A 15,019-nucleotide genomic window follows, 5' to 3' on the forward strand; every position below is an offset into this window, starting at 1 on the left:
AGAGAGACAGAGCACAAGTGGGGGAAGGGAAGAGAGAGAAGGAGACACAGAATCTGAAGCAGGCTCCAGGCTCTGAGCTGTCAGCACAGAGCCCGACGCAGGACTTGAACTCACAAACTGCGAAATCATGACCTGAGCCGAAGTTGGACACCTAACTGACTGTGCCATCCAGGCGCCCCTCCCTCAACTATTTTTTAAAAATTCAAACCTACAGAACAGTTGAGAAAAAAGTACAATGAACACCCACATACTCTACCTAAATTCACTGATTAACATTTTATTTTGCCACATTTGCTTTGTTTCTATATATTCTTCCTCTCCTTTTTTTTCTGTTGAATCATTTCTGTAAGTTGAACACTTCATGATATTTTACCCCCAAACAGTTTTTTTTTAATGTTTATTTATTTTTTAAAGATACACAGAGTATGAGCAGGGGAGAAGCAGAGAGAGAGGGAAACACAGAATCTGAAGCAGGCTTCAGGCTCCAAGCTGTCAGCACAGACCCCAACACGGGACTCAAATGCATGAACTGCAAGACCATGACCTGAGCCAAAGTCGGATGCTTAACCGACTGAGCCAATCAGGTGCCCCACCCCCAAACACTTCAGGATATATCTCCCAAGGTCAAGGACACCCTCCTATATAACCACAACAGCAGAATCACACTCCAGAAATTTAATATTATACCTGTATCTGATATATGGTCCATATTCAAATGGGATACAAATCATCCCATTTATGTTCTTTATAGCTGTTTTCTCTAATCTAGAATCCAATCAGAATTCAGATTTTGCATTTAGCGATCTTGCCTTAGAGTAACTTTTACTTTCCTACAACTTCTAGCAAATCTCACTGGTTCCACTTTTAAAATATCACCAAAATCTATTCCTTTTCACTATCTTGCCTTCAATCCCCCTCATTTGGATTACTTCAAAATATAGTTTCAACCTACAGACTGTTCTCAATTAATCTTAAGATTCAACTATATTTTCTAAGACTCAAATTTGCTCCTCTGCCCAAAAAATGTTTTATTACTTACCAATAGATTCAGCTCCTCAGCACTCAATCTGGCATTCAAAATCCTCTACAATTTAACTGCACAATACATTTCCAGTTTATTGTTCTATTCATCCCTATATGTCCCTGTACCTTACTGTCCTCTACCTGGAATTCCCTTCCTCATACAATTTCTACTTCTTCAAATAGTAACCATTCTATAAGGAAATGTCCCCTCTCCTGAGCTCTTTTCTTATCACACACTGTCTCCTGCTGCCACCATGTGCTCTCTTCCTTCTCTAAACCCTCTATATTTTATATCTTTCTAAAACAACATATCTTATACTGACTCGTGTATTTTAATTACTCAGATATGTATCTTTTCCTAATACTAGACTACAAACTCTTTAAAAGCAGGGATGATCAAGGGGCACCTGGGTGGCTCAGTTGGTTAAGTGTCTGACTTGGGCTCAGGTCATGATCTCATGGCTTGTAAGTTCAAGCCCCGTGTCAGGCTCTGTGCTGACAGCTCGGAGCCTGGAGCCTGCTTCAGATTCTGTGTCTCCCTCTCTCTCTGCCCCTCCCCGGCTCATGCTCTGTCTCTCTCAAAATATAAATAAACATTTAAAAAAATAAAAAAATAAAAAAAAAAGCAGGGATGATAAAAACGATGAATCACTAAATTCTACTCCTGAAACAAGTATTACACTGTATGTTAACTAACTAGAATTTAAATAAGAACCTGAAACATAAAAAAAAAAAAAAAAAAAAAAAGGATGATCACTATGTACTCTAAAGTACCAATACAGAATCCTGTACATTGGACACTCAATAAATGTTGATATACTGTATCAAGAGGTAGGACATTTAAAAAAATTAAAATATATTAACAATGATTTCCAGGCTTCCTGCCACTCTTATTCAATTACAATCCCTGACCTCTCCAACTTACTATGTGTGGCCCTTTTGTAGTTCATGTCCTAGTATTGGCTTAAATCATCACTTCCTATCTTATATACCATATTGCTTTTTGTCTCAAGGGTGTAGTACTAAACTCGGGATATGAAGGAATTCTATTTGACATAATTACTTTTTACTTTCTATGGTGACACCAAATGCTTAATTCGATTTTCTACTCATTTTTTCATTACTTTTGCAACAGAAATCATTAGCAAATATGTAGGAAAATGTGTAGTTCTCATTAAAATGACAAACTTTAAATACATAAAGAAATAATTTCCAAGATCCACTATTTACACTTACCTGTCCCCAGGCATACATATTATTATGAGTCTGGGAAGGGTTGACTTTTGAAAGCAGGAAACGGGCCTTAAAAGCAAAAAAGAAATAACATCCATCAAAAATAGATTTAGTTAATATGAACCAAACAAATACATTATGTGATCTAAAATTTAATTAAAAGGCAACTTTTTAAAAATGAACTAATTTTGGAAATAGTAGGCCACTACATGTTACAAATAAATATACCCTCTTCTCTCTAAATCATACATTCATAACAACAAATAATAAATTAGTCAAAAATTCAGTATATAAAAATTATGTGTGCAACAAGTAGGACAAGATTAGTGTGAATTTTACTAAACACTTGGTCTGAAACATCATCAGAGGTTTGAAGTTCCAAAAAGTGACCTATACATTCTTTAAACAATGACTCTCAAACTTTTTTAAACTGCAGGCTATTCCATAAGACAAGTTACCTAACATTTTAACCATCTATCCATTAAGTCACATCATTGTAAAAATAATAACCAAAATAAAAGCAGAAAATAGCACTATACATGGTAAGATGGTAAGACATTGATGAGAGAACCAGGCATGAATATAATTTCATATTGGAAGAACACAAGCAGTCCTATCTTTTGAAATTAAGTACCACACAAAATCATTTTCTACTCTATGAGTAAGCAGCTTAACACAAGAAAATTGGCTCTAGAGTCAGAACACCTAGATTCAAATCCCAGTTTCTGCATTTACTGTGTTTCCTTGGCGACAAGTAACCTAAGTCTTGGTTTTATTATCTGTAAAATGGAGGTAACAACAGAATTGTTAGGAGGGTCCAATGGGATAAGGTGTGTAAAGTACTATCAGCTTTGCAAATTCTCAATACATGGTAGCTCCTATTATAAATATAATAAAATCCTAAAAATAACTGCTATCATTTCTGAATAATAGTTACTGATATTTACCACCTACTTTATAATACTGCACTAGGCACTATGGATACGACAATAAATGAAGCAAGATCCCTGCCTTTAAGGAGGAGAGAAACAAACTTATAATAATCTATAATTACTTTATTATAATTCTAATAAAATTACAAGGGAGAAGTAAAAAGTGTTTTCAGAGTGTACAGAGGCACCTGAGGCACCTGGGTGACATAGTCGGTTAAGTGTCCAACTCTTGATTTCTACTCAGGTCGTGATCTCATGGTTTATGAGACTGAGCCCCACATCGGACTCTATGCTGACAGCATAGAGCCTGCTTGGGATTCTGTTTCTCTCTCTCTCTCTGTCCCTCCCCTGCTTGCTCTCTCTCTCAAAATAAATAAAAACAAAGTTAAAAAACAAAACAAAAACAAACAAACAAAAAAAAAAACAAGTGTATGGGGGTGTCTGGGTGGCTCAGTAGGTTGAGCATCCAACTCTTGATTTTGGCTCAGGTCATGATCCTAGGCTCATGGGATTGAACTCCACATCAGGCTCCATGCTGAGCATGAAGCCTGCTTGAGATTCTCTGTCTTTCCCTCTGCCCCTTTCCCCCACTTACTCTCAACCTCAAATTAAATTAAAAAAGGCGGAAGGGAGGAGGCTCTTGAGTGGCTCAGTCAGTCGGGTGTCCAGCTTTGGCTCATGTCATGATCTCGCAGTTCATGAGTTTGAGCCCCACGTTGGGCTCTGTGCTGACAGTTCAGAGCCTGTTGCCTGCTTTGGATTCTGTGTCTTCCTCTCTCTCTGTCCCTTCCCTGCTTGCACTTTCTCTCTCTCAGAAATAAACAAACATTTAAAAAAAAAAGAGTGTATGTTAAGGGGTCTTCAACTTAGCCTTCTGAAAGGCTATATGCACACATATGTGTACATGTGTATATGTACATGTATCTTATTTAATCCTAATAATTCTAAAAACCACAAAGCCTTTTGTAATATCAGAATGTTTTCCTATTACATGACAATTTTCTACAAAACTGAAATGACAGAATGAAGAAAACAAAAAATTGTTACCATAAACTTCATATTCATAGACTTTTTCATTAAATACACAGATTAAAGAAAATTACACTGAAAAAGGTACACTAAATTATTTTCCAACTTGCTCTTCTTGCTCAGCTAAAGCAGACAAACCACCATAACACCATCCTGGCTCTGTTATTAAATCTGGGCTGGTAGCAGAAGATGGGAGAAACTGCTAGCTTTAGGTAACGAGTCAATAACCACTGCTTTGCACTCAAAGCTAAGGCAAAAAGCAAGCATATTTTCCCTTGTAAACCTCCTCCTATCCATCTCCTCCCTCTTTTACTTGCCTTGGGAAGCAGTCTATTCAAATTAAAGTCAGAAGGCAAATAGCAACAACTCATTACAAAACTAGCAACAAGCAAATTAACTGTACTTACCTGGCTACCTCCATGTTCAGTATCAATGTATCTTGGCATTGGAAATCTGGAGTGAAGAATCTCCTGGGCATCATCCACTGGGGCTTGTAGAAGATGGCGGAAATTTTCATATTCTGGCATGTCTTGGTATCCTGACTTGCGCCACTGTGCAATGGTCTAATTTTAAAACAATTAAAGGAATTATTACTTTTAATTTCTTACCTATTCAAAATCTTTAAGAGATTTTTACAAAGGAATTAATCTTCAGAAAATAAAAAAACTATAGATCATTATTTCATTTATCTCAGGTTTTAAATTAATACTGCTTTCAGTATTTTTGAGTAAATAGATGAAAAATGAGGTTACTTCTCCTTTAAAAGTAAAAAGAAGTAATAAACCAGAAAATTTGCTAACAGAAGACTTCCCAGATACTCCAAAATTAATCACCGACTATTACAAAATCTTTATCAATGGAGTTACATTCTAGCAAGACACGAAAACATAAAAACTTTAATAATAATAGCAATAACACTATAAATATGCCTGGAAAGAGCATCTGAGTCAATTCTTTTATTAAGGTAATGGCTCCAAAAAGCATGGGATTAAATCAACCAAAAATTTAAATTTGGTTTGGTTTCTAACTTAACTGCATCAGTCAATACATACTCTGCATCACTTTATATCTTTGTAGTTAACAGAGGAACAGTCATGTGCATTTCAGACTTCTCCTTTAATTACATTAACAAGCTACTTAAAATTACACACACACACACACACACACACACACAAAAGCAAAATATTTCACTCTGTCATGTAATAGGCATTATTCTTAAAAATTAAAGGACATTAGTACTGATATCAATTAAAAACAATAATCAGTAAATCTTTTAAAAGGTCTAGATAATATTACTCAAAAGGATATTTTGAGTAACACCTCTACTCTTACAGTGCAAATCTAAAATCACAACTAAAACAATTGGAAAAGTAAATCTGCACAAGTTACTATAATTCTAGACTAGAAGTTTGAGTGTGGGTCTATGAAAAACGAATCTCTATCTTTCAAGGCATCCAGAAAACAGTACTTTCTTATACAGAGAAAGCATTTAATTATTGCTGAGTGAGTAAGTGCAGGAATGAACAGACCTCTGCTAAAGAACTGAATTAAAGTTTACTGACTACTCAAATATTCTTCTCTTTTCAATAATTTACCATTCCAATTAAGAGAAGGTATAAATTTTAATTCACTTATGCTTTAAATGAGTTTTTAGATCATGTGGAATATTTTTAAGAATAAAGTGCTTTATACACATCATACAGAATACTTTTTAAATGATTACGTGAAATAATGAAAGGGAAAGCCTGCCTACTGACAAAGGCAGACTTTTCTCCTCTTGAGGTCTTCAGGTAAAATCAAAAGTATTATACTCCTATGTTTACATCGATGTCCTTACTTTCACAATACTATGCTTTGTGTAAAATCCACTTGTTGAATCGTATGTAGACAAATGGACAAAATAACCACAGGTGGGTAAACTGCAAATGAAGTCTAAAAACCTGTAGTAGGAAAAATCATATTTAAACCTATTTTATAAAAATGGAAATAAAAGTTTATCATAGAGGAAACAGTAGCCATTTAGTGAAGAGGGGAAAGTTTCCATAAATAAAAAGACTTTATTGCACACACATGCATGCCTTTAAATGCTATGGAATCTTACCTCACCATGGTAAATCAAAATCTGGAAGAACGTGTCCATGAGAAGAATGCGATCTGCAAGAATACTGCTGCTATCAAGAAGAACCGGCTAATGGAAGAAAACAATGAGAGAAGAGGAAGATGGAAAAATAAATTATTTAAAGATACAAAATAGATCTTTCCAAGATATTTTTAAAACTTTAAATTTCTACCTTACAACTTAAGACATCTTGCTTTCATGAATTCTTACAGTATATTTTAATTTTCTGAGAAATCACAACTAAAGTAACAATAGAAAACCAGAGTAAAGCCAAGAGAAAATCAGGGATAACTCCTAAGTCTGGTGATGACCCCACTGAGTGACAGACAAAAAGCTTGGGAAAGGGGAAATTTGGAGACAGAAAAATAGTTCTAAATAGAAAATGAAAGGGAGTGGCCAGAATTAATGACATAAATTTGGGTATCACATGCATAAAGATGGTAATTAAAGCTATGTGATTATACTGTATCACTCAGAGAAAGGAAGACAGAGAAGAATCCAGAGATAGAGCCCTAGAGCATGCCAACACTTAAGAGATCTGAAAGGAAGAAGTCAGCAAAAGGAGACGGAGAAGGAACAGGCAGTGATTAGGAGGAAAACTAGTAGGTACTGCAGGTGTCAGAGAAGCCTAGGACAAAAGGTTTCTAAGGACAATCCTCATTAGGTAAATGCTGTTGAGAGTTCTGGCAAGATGTGGGACATTGGTAGCCGCTTGGTAAGAGTTGTTTCAGTGTAATGTTAGGGACAAGAATCTGAATAATCTAGGTTGAGAAGAGAATGTGAGGTGAGATCATACAGTTACTCAAGTAACTTACTGAGTTTAGCTGCAAGTGAGACCAAAGAAATGAGGTGGCAATTAGAAAAAATGTGAAGCCAAAGGTGGTTCTGTTTGTTGGTTTTTAACGTGGGTGCTATTTAGGGTTCTATGTTAATGAGAATGATCCAGAGGAACAGCAGGTGATGATGCAGGAAGGAGGAAAACTCCAAAAGCAAAGCCTTAAGTAAATGAAGCTAATGGCGTTCATGGATTAAATGGCAAGGTTAGAATTTAACAGCAGCAGGTAATAGGGATGATGGGATTCCAGATTTCTTCTAAACAGTAATCTACATTTTACAGGTATCTAAATTTACATATATTACTCTGAAATTAGAAACAAAATCTCTAAAACTCTCTTTTCTGATTCAAAGAACTACAAGACCAAATAAATAACTAGACCATCACATTAACACCTTATATTTTCTAGAAAAGTAGAAACTATGACAAACTGCTAAAAAAAAATTATAGTAACAAAATAGAATGTTTTATAAACTATTTTTTACAAAACAGTATATAAAGGCATCACGAGAGATCATGAATCAAGAGATATTATAAATACCCTCTTTATACTGACCATTCTTCAATATTATTTTCACATATAGTCATTATATACTTTTAAGTGGTAAAACAGACAACATTAGCTACAAAATAGAAAAAACTGTTTATTTGATAATAGGTTAAAATAAGTGGGACAGTTTGCTAGGAATGGCATAGCTTTATCACGGATAACTTTATCATCACCTAAGCATACATCTTTATAATCAACTGTATCTCATGTTCAAGAGAGGCTACAAGAAAATGACATTTTAAGCAAGAAGCTTTGTTCAGACAGAATGTCCTGTCAGACACTAAACCCTGGAATAAGCTACAGGTTCTAGAATCATTACCTCTGGGCACCGTTAAAGATATGAGAACAATCATAAACCCTACAGAATTTGATCAACCAAATAACTGCATAAATTGATCTTAAAAGTTTCTTCCACCTCAATTTTTCTATTTTTTTAAATGATTTCCTAGTGCAATCTAGCATATAATAAGCACTCATAAATATCTGCAAATATATGAATAATGTAACATAACTTCTTAAACTAAATTCTTGTATGTAGTAACTATATTCCAAGAAAAACTTAATTGTTTTCACTTTTTGATGACACATCACAGCAACAAATTTTTGTTTTCTGTTTCTCTTACCTCTGGTGGTCCACTAAAAGAATATGCATACAGAATAGGCTGAATCATGATTAGAGACTGAGTCAAATCTTGACGCATAAAATGATGACGATAATATGAACTCTCATCAGGACTATTGTTAAAAACTTGCAAGAAAGGAGATCTTCTTAAATGAAACATAAACTACAAGAAAAAAACATGTGAGATAGGTTTTACTGATTTTATTGCAACAGTTTACTATTACAAAAGCATCTGATTATAACTATTAACACAATAAAACAAGTTATAATAAGAACATTCTAAACTGTACTCCTCAGAATCTTACTATGATCTTTATCAGTTATTTAAAAATATAATTCAACAAGAAGACACTCAGTTGAGTGTACAACTTTTTTATTTTTTTTTTACATTTTATTTTTGATATATATATAGAGAGAGAGAGAAACAGAGCACAAGCGGGGGAGGGGCAGAGAGAGAGGGAGACACAGAATCCGAAACAGGCTCCAGGCTCTGAGCTGTCAGCACAGAGCCCGATGCGGGGCTCGAACTGACGAACCGCGAGATCATGACCTGAGCAGAAGTAAGACGCTTAACCGACTGAGCCACCCAGGCGCCCCATTGGGTGTCCAACTCTTGATTTTGGCTCAGGTCATACTTTCAGGGTCACGGCGTCCTATACGCAGCATGGAGCCTGCTTGGGATTCTCTCTTTCTCTCCCTCTGCCCCTCTTCTCCCCAGCTCACATGTGCACTCTCTCCCTCTCAAAAAATAAGTTAATTAAAAATATGTGTGTAGGTGTGTGTGTGTGTGTATGTATATACAAAACAATAAAAAAATTAAAGTAAAAGAGGTGACTCAAAAGGAAAACAAAAATAGGAACAAAAAACTCCTTGCTCTGGTCTAAGTTATATTACATGGTGCATTATCAGCATCCTTTGTTTTTATTCCTCATATCTTTGGCCACAACTCTGAACTTTTTTATTACTATTCCTTACCACCATCAAAAGACTCCAAGAGTAAAAGTAGATTAACAGATTTTCTACTTTTTGTAGGGCTCTCAAAAGTTGTACTGGGAAGGGTCAGCGATGACAAAAAAAAAAGAAAAGGACTTACATATATTCACATTTTTAAGTTCTTCCTCATCCCTAAGAAACATTCTCTAGACTTTTTTTCATTACTTCTTTCTCCTTTCATTTTCCTTCTACCCACTCCTCATATTAAAGAGCTCAAAAGGGGAAGAGTTAGGCCTGAATAAGAGTCTCAGATACAATCAACAGAATCAGCTCTCCAAAGAATTCTCATTTGTCTTGGAGTTTCCTCCCAACTTCCTTCAGCCCTCAGGGCCCAAGTGCTTGTGTGTTGCTCCTGCCTGGGACTCAGTCCACGCTTCTTTCCCAGCAAAGGCAGCTCAGTGACATTCTCATTCCTTTTCTGTTTTCAGTGATCAGAACTCACTGAGAGGCTCTCTCATCCCTCACCACTTTAGCCATTCCTTACTAACAGAAATGTGTAATTGGTAAATTTGGGGGTAAATATTTTAGAAATAAAGACCTTCTTTAAATGTAAGCTATGCCACCTTTTGGAAGACCATCAGGCTTTGAAACCCCCCCAAAAAAATTATTTCTGGGCCCTCTGCTATTTCCAATAGAGGGGAAAAGATGGGATGTCCAGATCTCTTGGGAGATCTATCAACTATCAAAAGCCTAAAGAGAAGGTTTGGAGTTAGGAGAGAAGAAAAAGGAAAGTGTATGGCTTTCAGTCAAATACTTATTAGGCTAATGCCTTCATTCTCTTTCCTATTAGTTTCTGCTACTAATAGGCCTAAGGATTCCCAAATCAAAACGGTTCTGTCTGCTTTAAAACAAATAGACTCTGCCTTTTGCTAGTTCTCCAAACCTGCAACCAGAGGTTTAGGGAAGTCTCCCTGCATAAACAAGTTTCTACACCAGAGATCAATAAAAAATGTTCAAAAAAAATATTAATAAGAGTAGTTCAGAAAAGAAAGCTGAAGGTTTAAGCAAAGTTTTCATGGGCAAAATTTAAATTTCCACATCTCAATATAATCATTATTCCAGACTGAGCTAAAATGCTCCTTCTTCTATAAAGGTGTATCACAACATTCACTTGGAAGGATTCCTCTAAATTTCCTTTAAGTTTTGCATATCTCTCATAGCATTTCTCTCTTTCTGTTCTGCATTAGGTATATTTCAAATGACACCCTTCAAACTGAAAGATCCTTGAAAGGAGGATCCATGTCAGCCATCTTTATTCTCCTAAAGTTCCCTTCACACAGAACTCAGGTGAATAAATGTTACCTATGCTATTCATCATATAAATAAGCAACCTAGACTTTTTTAAGTATCGATCAAAATAAGACAGGTAGATTCAACTACCCAAGTGGAAAAACTTCCCTAAGATACATAAAATCAGCTCTTTCTATTTACCTGGTATATCAGATTGTTCTGTAAGACTAGCTGACCAGTAAAGTTACTTCCTTTTGGTACTACTGTAATTAGATCCTTTATATTAGATGGAAAGTAAAAGTTAATCTGCCTGACATCTGATTCTACTCCACACTAGGACTCCAGTGTAAATTTCTACTCACCACAAACAGATGAATATTTTCAAGGCCATCATAAAAATACTATACATTTAGGGGTGGGTGTAAAAAAAAAAAAAATACTATATACTTTTCACTGACTACTCAAGCACAATAGTGATTTCTTAGCTATCCCAAACTTACAACATTACCAAAAGAATAACCCAATACAACAGGTCCTATAAGACGAGTAATAAAATACAACAGGAAAAATGAGACCCAATGCTACTGCCAACACTAAGAAAAGAACATGGACCTTTTATCTACTCACCTGAGGGTAAAGGGAGAAAGTTTCTGAAAATCTGAAGGAGCTTGGATCATCTTTGTGATATTCTCCAAATTTCTGACACTAAATAAAATAAAATGTGTTAGCAATATTTTCCCTGGCACACAGCTAAACAACCCTCTTGCCTATATGTTTTCTATTTTTAAAAGGCTATTACTCTTTAGAAGGCAGATAACTGATATAGGATAAAATTTGAATATTACTTATAGACTTACCAAGAGAATAATTACAACTAAAGAAATACATTTGAATTTGAGAAGCAAACAACATATTGCTCCAATGAAGTAACCACTCATCTTCAAATGTTTGGATTTTTTTTTTTTTTTTTTTTTTTTTGAGAGAGAGACAGAGGGCACAAGTGAGAGAGAGTGGGAGAGGGAGAGACAGATAAGTGGGGCTCACCAAAAGCAGGGCTCGAGCTCACCTGATGTGGGACTTAAACTCACAAACTATGAAATTATGATCTGAGCCAAAGTCAGATGCTTACTGACTGAGCTACCCCAGGTGCCCCAAGAAATCTTTTTTTTTCTTTTAAGTAAGCTCTATGCCCAACATGGAGCTCGAACTCATGACCCAAGATCAAGAGTCACATGCTCTACCAAATGAGCCAGCCAGGAGCCCATTGTTGTTATACTTGGGTAACCAGTGATATCCACAAGGCTAATTTTCAGAGTAGGGCATGTTTGAGACTTACGTCCAAAATTTTCCCTGCATTATTAACATTTTGTATATCACTAAATATAATCTATTATTCCACTGAACATTTTTCATATAACTAAGTATAATCTATTATTTCATTTTTAAAAGCTGACTAGTATTCCACTACATTAAAATATACACCATAACAATCTTATCTAATCCCTCACTATTAGCATATATATTTATCCTGTTATATCTTTAGGATAAATTCTTAGTTGTAGAATTTCTAGGTAAAAAGAAGTTTTTAAGTTTTTGATATATGTCACCAGCTACCTTCTACATATAAGGTTATACAAATGTTTATAAAAGTTGTACAATTCAAACCTACAACCTATGATGCTGTTTCCCTGAATACTAACCAATTCTTAAGCATTACTGTGTTTTTCTAATTCTTACCAGTTTGACAAATATTGTTGTCTTTTTCTATTTTCTAACTTTGATTATAAATAAGATTGATAATTTTTTCGTTATGTTTACCGGTCACTTGCATTCCCTCTTTTGCTAATTCCTTGTTCATGACCTTTGCTCTTTTTGCCCAAATCTTATTGATTTATAAGAGCACATATACATGAATATTTCCACATTCTGCCAAATGTAAAGAATATGTCCTACATACAAATCATACATAAAAGATGGCATTAAATTCTGCTAATGGTATTTTTACCACACAGATTTTGTTTCATTTTAATACATCTCTTAATATTCTTATTTAATGCTCCTGCTTTTCATTTCATGTTAAAAGTCCTTCTGCCTCCAGGTTAAATGCATATTAACCTATTTCCTGATAAATATAGCCTAAAGTATAAACTATATATACAACCTAAATAAAGTATGTATCGGGTATAAGTATATATGTATAGATTAAAGTTGTATAGGTTATACTACAGATAACAATATAAAACTTGCATTATATATATATATATATAAATATATATACACATTTCTAATCTTTGCATTACTTCCTAAAAAATTTTTTTTTAATTTTTTTAATGTTTATTTATTTTTGACAGAGAGAGAGACAGAAATGAGCGGGGGAGGGGCAGAGAGAGAGGGAGACACAGAATCTGAAACAGGCTCCAGGCTCCGAGCTGTCAGCACAGAGCCTGATGCGGGGCTCGAACTCACAGACCACAAGATCATGACCGGATGCTCAACCGACTGAGCCACCCAAGTGCCCCACTTCTTAAAAATTTTTTGAACATTTATCAAGTGCCCTAGCATTAATTACTGGAATCATGAGGAACAGTCCTATACAACCTAACCAAAACACAAATATAGATGGGAAAAAAAAAAGATTGAAGCATAAAGGAAGTGTATCAAAGATTCATGGTCTGACTTATTCAACAGTTAATAAAACCAGGCAGATAAAGCAACAGTAATATAATTTTCTTGAGGAAAATAACACTTGCAAGATATCTAGTTCTGTCTTTAATTCAGTAATTATTTATGCATAAAGGCATACAAACAAAAGGACCCTAATGGTCAAAGTCTAACCTCTATAAGAAAATGGTACTGGGCACCGGGTGGCTCAGTCGGTTAAGCGTCCGACTTTAGCTCAGGTCGTGATCGCACAGTTCGTGGGTTTGAGCCCCACGTCGGGCTCCGTGCTGACAGCTCAGAGCCTGGAGCCTGTTTCGGATATTCTGTGTCTCCTTCTCTCTCTGACCCTCCCCCGTTCATGCTCTGTCTCTCTGTCTCAAAAATAAATAAACGTTTAAAAAAAATTAAGAAAAAATAAAAAGAAAATGGTACTGACAAATGTGGTCATCTTTTTTTTTTTTAATTTATTTTTTAATGTTTGTTTATTTTTGACACAGAGAGAGACAGAGCATGAACGGAGGAGAGCCAAAGAGAGGGAGACACAGAATCCGAAGCAGGCTCTAGGCTCTGAGCTATCAGCACAGAGCCTGACACGGGGCTCAAACCCACAGACCGTGAGATCATGACCTGAGCTGAAGTCGGACACTCAACTAACTGGGCCACCCAGGCACCCCAGAAATGTGGTCATCTTTAAAAACAACACATCTAGGGGCGCCTGGGTGGCTCAGTCGGTTAAGCGGCCGACTTTGGCTCAGGGCATGATCTCGTGGTGAGTTCGAGTCCCGCGTCAGGCTCTGTGCTGACAGCTCAGAGCCTGGAGCCTGTTTCAGATTCTGTGTCTCCCTCTCTCTGACCCTCCCCCATTCATGTTCTGTCTCTCTCTGTCTCCAAAATAAATAAACGTTAAAAAAAAAAATTAAAAAAAAAACACATGTAAAGTGCCTTGTCACACTAATGTTAAGAAAAAATTTGGCTGGGGTAGCATTTAGTAGGAAAGTCCCAAGAGTCTTAAACAAGAGACATTTCCTAGGCCAAATCTAATCAGATGAACTGAACAGGGAAAAAACAATTATTTTCAAAATAACTAACAAAACACTTGTTAGCGGTAAACCAAAAGTCTAAAATAGAAAAAAAAAAAGTCAAATATCAAGTTTAAGTTGTAAAAGGATGTCACTCAGTAGAAAAGGTCAGGAGTCAAAAATGTAAGGAACAACAACAAAAAAGGTAAGAAACAAATCCATGAAGCTGGGCATAAATAAGATGGACTCAAAAAGAGACTGGGGATGGATGCAACAAATCATATGTTGATACCAGTGTCTTAAGTGATTCTGACAAAGGGAAGCAAAGACTTAGAGTAAAAATGTCAGAAGCAATTGTGGTACGGCACCGATCTGGCCATACATTGCCCCATTATCTACAAAACAGTCTTTTTTAAAAAGATGCTTGGTTTTGGGGCACCTGGGTGGCTCAGTCAATTAAGCATCCAACTTTGGCTCAGGTCATGACCTCACGGTTCACGGGTTCAAGCTCCATGTCGGGCTCTGTGCTGATACCTCGGAGCCTGAAGCCTGCTTTGGATTCTGTGTCTCCCTCTCTCTCTGCCCCTCCCCCCCCCCACACGCTCTGTCTCTCTCAAAAATAAACATTAAAAAAAATTTTTTTTTTTTAAGATGTTTGTTTTGTTTTTTGGGTTTTTTTTATTTTTTTGAGAGAGAATGCATGCACACAGGCTTGCATGCAGGAAAGAGACAGGACATAGGGAGAGAATCTTAAGCAGGCTCCGTGCCTAGCT

At 35.9% G+C, this 15,019-nt stretch overlaps 1 protein-coding gene across 3 annotated transcripts in view; it reads right to left on the minus strand.

Moving 5' to 3' along the window:
- SEC23A (SEC23 homolog A, COPII component) overlaps window positions 1-15,019 on the minus strand; it is a 66,245-nt gene that overhangs the window by 9,985 nt on the left and 41,241 nt on the right. For all 3 annotated transcript variants that reach the window (XM_078448309.2, XM_078448311.2, XM_078448308.2), the window contains exons 15-19: window positions 11,194-11,271; window positions 8,345-8,506; window positions 6,319-6,405; window positions 4,625-4,780; window positions 2,260-2,325 (exon numbers count right to left, since the gene is read on the minus strand). In XM_078448309.2, coding sequence (XP_078304435.1) covers window positions 2,260-2,325; window positions 4,625-4,780; window positions 6,319-6,405; window positions 8,345-8,506; window positions 11,194-11,271 — 549 coding nt within the window. The remainder of the gene's footprint in view (window positions 1-2,259; window positions 2,326-4,624; window positions 4,781-6,318; window positions 6,406-8,344; window positions 8,507-11,193; window positions 11,272-15,019) is intronic.

Source organism: Panthera onca, chromosome B3, assembly GCF_046562875.1.
Source record: "Panthera onca isolate mPanOnc1 chromosome B3, mPanOnc1 haplotype 2, whole genome shotgun sequence".
NCBI classification, from domain to species: domain Eukaryota; kingdom Metazoa; phylum Chordata; class Mammalia; order Carnivora; family Felidae; genus Panthera; species Panthera onca.